This window comes from Stigmatopora argus, chromosome 1 (assembly GCF_051989625.1).
Source record: "Stigmatopora argus isolate UIUO_Sarg chromosome 1, RoL_Sarg_1.0, whole genome shotgun sequence".
In the NCBI taxonomy this organism is placed as follows: domain Eukaryota; kingdom Metazoa; phylum Chordata; class Actinopteri; order Syngnathiformes; family Syngnathidae; genus Stigmatopora; species Stigmatopora argus.
This window is the reverse complement of record NC_135387.1, coordinates 11,431,512-11,439,408: the sequence shown is the minus strand read 5'-3', so window position 1 is coordinate 11,439,408 and position 7,897 is coordinate 11,431,512. Positions and strand designations below refer to the sequence as shown.

General features: G+C 40.6%; 1 protein-coding gene across 1 annotated transcript; it reads right to left on the bottom strand.

The window, feature by feature from the left end:
* Nucleotides 1–529: 529 nt before the first annotated feature.
* LOC144076060 (uncharacterized) lies at nucleotides 530–2,142 on the bottom strand. Its single transcript, XM_077603618.1, has 2 exons — nucleotides 2,001–2,142; nucleotides 530–1,854 (listed from the first exon to the last, which is right to left on the bottom strand). The coding sequence occupies exons 1-2, from the start codon at nucleotides 2,035–2,037 to the stop codon at nucleotides 776–778; spliced, it is 1,116 nt and encodes a 371-aa protein (XP_077459744.1). The 5' UTR covers nucleotides 2,038–2,142; the 3' UTR covers nucleotides 530–775.
* Between the last annotated feature and the right edge of the window lie 5,755 nt (nucleotides 2,143–7,897).

The window sequence follows — 7,897 nt, the reverse complement described above, 5'->3', positions numbered from 1 at the left end:
ATGGCAATTAATTTTTTGTTTCTTTATCCGGCTCGCACATTGGTCCAATACGTTTCACTTCCTTTTTGAGAGAGGATCTAACGAGACACTCCCTGTCCGTTAATAACAAATGAACAATGCAAACCGGACACTCTTGATCCAACCATTATCATAATGGAATTAGTATCTGATCTATGTTTATACTTGATTGCAAAATAAAAGAATACACTAAATGTTCAACGCATTTTGTCACTGCGTAAAATTATAAAAACAAAAATGTGCCTCAAGAGTCCTCGAATAACGTCACGCATATTTTAATGATGATCAAATATCATGAACAGGTTTTGGGTCATCAAAAAAGCAAAAAAAAAGTAAGGACTGAAAAAGAAAGAAAAAAAAACGGGAATGAAGCCGCAAAGAGAATATACCTGACACAGCATTACAAAACCTTTAGTACAGTCTTACCTTGATCTGATTCCATTTACTATGTATTTCTAAAAATTAAAAAATAGCAAAACACATCCTGTATTAAGAGAGTGAAAAATCTAGGGATGAGCAAGTTAAAGATTTTAATTTCAATTAAACACATTGCTACACAAAAAAATACATTCAAAAGAAGTACTGTATTCAGTGGTAAAAGTCATGCCCAAATATGTCCTGACTTCACTCTTTCTGTCTTATTGCAATAAGATAATAACTACTGATCCAAGTACTTTTTTGTTAGATTTGTCAACTGTTGAAAGACAAAGAAAACATGTGATCTCAATAAATTGAAGGAAAATTGAAAGCACCAATCTCAATAGTCAGAATCATCAGAGAGTTCTCCCTGTTGCGTCCAGTGCTTCCTCCTCTTCTTCCTCTTCCTCTTCCTCTCCCCCATGAGCATGGCGGCCACCACCGTTATGACGACAGTCACGGTAATGATGAGCACGGTGACGGTCTCGGCGAAGCACAGCTCTGTGTCCACCTGGATGAGCCGGTAGTCGCGGAGGACGGCGGGTTGCCTGCACGTCAGGTTGTAGTAGTCGTCCAGAAAGAGTCTCTGGACGCTCTGCAGCTTGCGGAATACTCTCTGCAGGTCACAGTCGCAATTCCAGGGGTTTCCCTCCAGCAGGATATGGGTGCTGTAAGTGTGAATACTCAGGAAGGTCTTAAAGTACACACTTGTCATCTGGTTGTGGGTCAGGTTGAGGAGAGTTAAGCTGGTGAGCGGCTTGAAGACGCCCACCTGTGTGTCGTTGATGAGGTTTCCGGCCAAGTTGAGGTGCTCCACCGAGCGGAGCATGGAGAAGATGCCGCTCCTCAGGGATGTCAGTCGATTGCCCTCCAGGTGCAAGTGCCGTAAACCGCTCATGGTGGCGAACGATCGAACCTGGATGGAGTGGATGTCGTTATCGCTCAGGTTCAACCGCTTCAGGCCGTCCAGATGTGTGAAACTTCTGCTGTCCAGGTGGCTTAGCGAGTTGTGCGACAACTGCAGTTCCCGGAGGAAGGCCAAACCTATTGAGAAACCTTTGTCCAGGGTGGAAATTCGGTTCCAGCTTAGGTCCAGCTTTTGCAGAAACTCCAGCTGTGAAAAGGCGCCATCCTGCACCACGCTGATATTGTTGTTCTGCAAGAGCAGCACACGCAGCTTGCGGTTGTCGGTCAAAGAGCGTTCAGGGAGGACGGCGATCCAGTTGTGAGACAGGTCTAGCAGTTCGGTGCTGGACGGGACTCTGCCGGGAAGCTGGGTGAAGGAGGCTTGTGAACAGATGGCAAACCTCAGATCGCCGCGACAGTTGCAACCCTTCTCGCACCAACTGCTGGGAGACCGGGAGGACGTGAAGGATGCAGCCAGGAGGACAAACAGGAAATCCTTCATGGCTCTGCTCCCTTACACAATTCAAGTTTAGAATAAAATATGCAATTATTTTCAAGCCATGCTCATCACTATTATTCATCATGTTTGTGAGAAGAGAGAAAAAAGTTGTCCAATGAAACATGGGGGAAAAATACCAAGTGACAAAAGACTGTCTTACGGTTAGTCGCTCGTTTTTTTCCGACCGTCGTCGACATCCGGCGGAGTGCAGGTGGGAACGAGACATAATGGATGAAAGGGGGGTTTGGGCGGTTACCACCAGGCTGCAATCCTAATAAGCAACATCACAAAGAGAATGGAAAGAAGCACAGAGACGAGGGGAGGAGAGCTTGTCAATTATTCAACAGTCTGTGGGAGGGCGGGCTGAGCTGACGGGTTGGTTAAAAGATTGAAGGCAAAGTGGGCCACCGAGTGGAATTATAAACTCTCACTCAATCAATTGCAAGGTTTTAATCTCTACCGTTTCGTGAATGTATGGTATAAGAAATATGTGCAGAAATTGCCAACCACTATGGGGTGTGAATGTTCTTGTGTATGTAGATATCGCCCTTGGTAGTGACATTGAACTCATTTGAATGCGAATAACTTCAAATTTGATTTGCTTGTGAGTGGCATGCGAATAGTTGCCTTGTCTAATTGAACCCTGCGATTGGCTAGGAACCAATTTAGTTAACCGGAATAGGATCCTGCTCACCCGCGAATCTGATGATGATAAGTGCAACAGAAAATGGACAGATGCCCAGAAGTCATAGGCTAACAACAATTAGGAATAGGATTCATAGCCTGCAGGATTAAGCAAACACTTTGCACACTAACTAACAGAGAGACAAAGAAAGACAAACACACTCCCTTACAGAGACTTTGCCGAAAGCTAACATGTCCTGTACTTCTTAGTTCCATAAGACCACTTTTTTTTAGGTTAAAAACATGTAAATATTTTTGCTGGTGTGAATGTTTATTTGCTTGAGGTTGCCATTACAACTTCTCAGCCTGCCTACTGATATCCAGATGTCAAATTGTTTACTCTCATCTGTCAGACGAGACGGGATGTTTCAGTAATTTGCAAGACGACCTGTTGGTCACCGAGAAAAAGATTACATTAATACCGTCCAAATCCACAGGTCAGATAAAGCACTCAGTCATCATGTGGAGTCGCATGTTGTACTTCAACACAAGTTCCATTAGGCCTTTCGCACAGACAATGACAGATCTTATAAATAATATCATAACAAGGACAGCAGTCAGCATGCCTGAATAAAATTCATATCTATTTAACTGCATTTAATAGTTTGTTAATTCCATTTTCAAACCATTTTTACTTCAACACCTATGTCAGGACAACTATTTACCACAATCACAAGCCCCAATTTTCACACAAAACATTTACATAAATAAAAACGAAAACGACCCCATCGTTCCCATTCCAAATTCATACTGCGAAAAGTCATTCAGAATTGTATTATTTTCACATCTCCATAAGTCCCACATTTCCATAATTCTAACCTCTTTACTATAATTTCCCAAGATATATTTGTCTTTTACCATTTCTTCACTAATTTAAACCAGTTTATTAACATATAGACAAGAGTTAGATAATTAAGCACAATCCCCATGTTCTACTTTTAAACTGTACAATTTCGAAACCTAGTTAAACTTTACATCTTTAGTCATTCTTCCACAATGCCAACTTTACTTCAAAATATACATTTCCTAAATCCAATTAATTCCATGTGGAATGTCCCTTCAACTCTTCAGCATTAAATGGATAAACACATACAAATTGCATTCTCCCTTTGTTTTTTCATCCCAAACAAAATCAACAGGACCTGGTTTAGTTTGGAATAAGGACAAAGCAAGTTTCTCGCTCCGGTAGCTATCGGGTGTCCACAGGGCTTCAGTTTCACTGAGTCAACCTGAGAACAATGAGCACACTGTCACTCCTTAAATTAGCCTGTCAGTCAGTGAAAATTCCTGTACAACATCACATCTGCTTTGCTGCTGTATTTGGGTCATTCAATAACCGTGCCTGCATTCTAAAATATGAACAAGATGAATAAAAAGGAGGGGGGAGACAATCACGAAAGTATTGGATTGGCAAGTACCATCATACCTCACGCGTTCAGAGTTGAGGGATTAAAATTGAACCCGAATGAAGACATTAATCCACGCGTAGAAGGATTACATACATGGTCCTCTGCCTTCGAAGCATTCTACTTCAAATACATTTCTTAATCTAGATCACTTTCACACTGCAGCTGGATTTCTATTCACTGCTTTCCACTAGTGGACTTGTGAAACAAAACAAAAAAACTACAAAAGATTACACTAAACCAGAGCACATGCATATTTTGACCTAATTTATGCACAAAATGTTATAAAATGTTGAAAAATGACTATAGTGCCGTTTTTAAATAAACATCCTGAACTCTGTCTGGCCATCTCACTTCCTTTTCGCTTAAATCTAAATTTACGCCGAGCTAGGGATGCGCGTTACGGGTGTAAATCATCAATTTCATGACAACAATAATAATATTCTCCAATATCACAAACAATGCCAGTTTCAATTTAAGGGCCTTAGACGGATTTAATAAAATATATATAATAATATGAACACATTTCCACCCTTTCCTCTTCTTTCCTATGTGTTTAAACCAGTGGCGGGCCGTCAGGGCCTTCAAGGCCTTCTCTGCTGGCCTAAGAAATATCTGAATCATATATTATATTTTGGCCATCAATACTTATTAAATAATTTCAAATTGTCTGTTAGCTTCCTTTCGTTGCTTTCCCCCCTGGTTGCACTGCTTCCAGATGTGTGTTTTCATATTGAAGTATTTAACCAATCACATTTCAGCCATTATTTGTTGCCAGGGTTAGACATCTGCCTCAAGGCCTTCACAATCAGTTCTGCAGGCTCTGCTGCATTAAACAAGCGTCGATAAGACTTGCTTTAACCAATCAGATTTCGAGTTGGCAACACCACAATGCCTTGTCGCAGGCGTAGGGATACATCATCGCTTTCAACAACTATGATTGGCTAGTGATTAGCCACAGCTACCAAAGTGTATCTGTAGCGAGCTGCACAAGCAAATATATTGTGTTGATTTAAAGCCATTTTCAAGACGGACTATACCAGAAATACGACAGGACAGGCTCGACTTTCAGCATTAGCTTCGATGGCGATAGAAAAGAAGGAAGAAAGAAAGGAGGATGGATATTGTGTACAGTTAAAAAGGATTTTTGGTGAGTAAAATATGGCTATATTCCTAAATAATATTTCAATTGTGGGCCCGGTTCTAATATCTGAAAAGCTCCAGTGTTTGTATTTAAGCTCCAGTGTTTGTATTTAATCACTAAATGCTGCTAGGAAGTGGATTTTACCCCATTTTAGTGCAATTTTTGCAGTTTCGCCATTGACGTCTATCGCTGTCTTTTCCCGGGAAAATCACTCCCCGGCCCAGTTGTAATGTCTGAAAAGCTCCAGTATTTCTATCTAATCATTAAATGCTGCTAGGAAGTGGATTTTACCCATTGAAGGCGCTACGAGAAAATGCACGGACCGCCACTGGTTTAAACACAGAAATTGGGAATTGGTTGGGTTCTTTCTGACTGAACAGTTTTAATGTGCCACCTGGGAGTTTGAAGTCTTCCCAATGTGATTGTGTTGTTTTTTTTAAATTTATGAACACATTCAACATAATCAGTTAGATTTCATAAAAAAGTACAAACAATTGTGATATATATATTTTTTTATTTCAAATATTTGAATAAAAGCTTGTCATTTTGGCAAAACGGCTCTCCAATGGATAAGATAAACATGAGTAATATTTTGCACCTCTTCCGAACTGTGCTTTGTATTGATGGCCAGGAGAGGGCTCAAAAGTCTTGTTTACAGAGCAAAAATTTTGCAGTACAACAAGAAATTCTAAATATTTAAATGCTTTCTTTGTTTCGGCATGACTGCAAAGGGCTTGGAAATGGTAATACATTGAGACAAGCATTTTGGATACGGGTTCAAAAACAACAAAGTTAGAGCCTTTTTCCTGTCCATTTTAATGGGAAATAATAGCCCATTGTTTTCTATTGTTTCATAATCTCGGGTTTCGTCCCACATCCCCCCAAACACGCTGATTGAACACTACATACAGCTGTACTATATACAGGTTTGAGTATGGCTGTGCACAGTTACTTATTTCGTTGTGCACTGTGATTATCTGAGAGGCAACTAAGTGCGTACCATGCCTACTGCCCATACTAATTTGCTGCCTAGGAGAGGATCCAGGACCCCAGCAGGTAAAACTGCAGTCACACATCAATAAAACTGACATTCCTTTGCTGGAATGACCTACTTTCAGGCTTAAAATCGGGACAATAGCTTTACTCTAACTAATAAAAGTAAGCATCCCCTTATATTATTTTTCAGGAGACACCACTGGGGTCAAGAAATGAAGCTTCAGGCCAATGCCAAATATCTAATCAGTTACAGCTTGCACATTTCATTGTGTGATGGTGAGGGATGGCTGAGGTGAAGGTCCACTTGTAGTGTTCATGGCTCTCCACTGGTCAATAAAGAGCAAGTGTATGACATTTGGTGCAATATCTGAATAAAATGTGAAACATAAGGAGTCTACTCAATTGTGCGGTGTGCAAGGAAAGCAGTATGCTGTATGGAACAGCTCGCAGAACTGCCACACATTTCTACACCTGAACTGTTAGGCACAGTAACAAAATATTAGGGTTGATGTGGGGTGTGACCCTGGAGGTGTCTAAGCGTGTGACAGACAGCGGCCTTAACTATGGGGACACTGGCACAGTGGGACCGCTCCTCGACGACTCTCCTCAGATCCAATGTGGCATTTCTGACTCAAAAACAGGATGTTGCACACGGTGGCGTGGGTCAACACCACAGGGTGTCAAGAGGTCGGAGCAGACAACAACTGACGCTGTGCTCTGTTAGGGTTCAGGAAGATATTTATTTAAGTTTGTGGTTCTACATCTGCAACCTATTCTTTGAAATAATCACCACCACCACTGTCGTGTAAATTTTTCATCATCATTGGTTAACCTGACTAATAGGACGTTTTAGTTTTCATTGTGTGAAAAGAAAATATAAAATAATTTAGACCTGGAACTGTGGTAGACAAGGGCATGTAGCGCATGTTAGATTCGTAAAAAAAAAGAAGTCAAAATTCAAGAGTAGCACTACCATCTGAACCTGGCAGCTATAATAATGGAGTTTTACTACTACTGCAACAGTACTACTACTACTTATTTTTCAGCCACTCCTCCTTTGCTTGTTTGTTTAGCATTCTAGGTCAAGGACAGATACAAACAAGAATTGTATTTTTGGTCAGCTCAGGGTGTGATCGCCCCTGTGAGATGTCAGAGCTTTTAGGTCAGATGTGTGCGCTTTCACAGCTGCCTAGAGAATGGAACACACTGCAAGGAAGGGAAAAGAAAAATATACTTGAATTATTAAGTAATGCCACAACAAAGACGACGGAACAGAGGATAGCTTTCAGACAAGATGAAAATACACATTTATATTTGACTCTTTGCTTCTTTGTCATTTAGGTATGAAAATGCACATTTTTTTTCTAGAAAGCTCTATCGTCTACACAGGATTATGAGGTGCTGAAAACGCAAAAAAAAAACTCCCTTTGGACCTTGACAACACTCCACCTTCTCTTTGCCATCTATACAGCTGACAGAAAATGTTGGTGCACAGGAGATGCGGCAAGAAGAAAGACAGGCGTGGATAACACCTGGCAGGACTGAAATAATGGAAGCTTGATTTTCTTTTGCGTTTCCATGTGCACGCAGATTTCTCCACACTAAATGGTCATGTAAACGTGAATGTAAAGTAACAGCAAAAAAAACACCTTTGTGTTTTTGCTTAAGATCGTCTTCGTGTAAATGTGCACACATTTCTTTTCTTTTTTTACCCATTCTTTTGGTTGTCTTGTTAATTATTTTCTTGGATATATAACATAATTGTTTATTGATTATTACAGCTCTTTTTGCAGTTGTGGTTGCTCTTGAAATGCCGTCCCAAGTTAA

What these genes read in the sequence shown, in the direction of transcription:
- LOC144076060 (XM_077603618.1), bottom strand. Translation starts at nt 2,037, where the DNA reads ATGTCGACGACGGTCGGAAAAAAACGAGCGACTAACC. An exon ending in AAAAAAACGAGCGACTAACC is followed by an intron (nt 1,855 to 2,000) that starts GTAAGACAGTCT and finishes GAATTGTGTAAG; the next exon opens with GGAGCAGAGCCATGAAGGAT.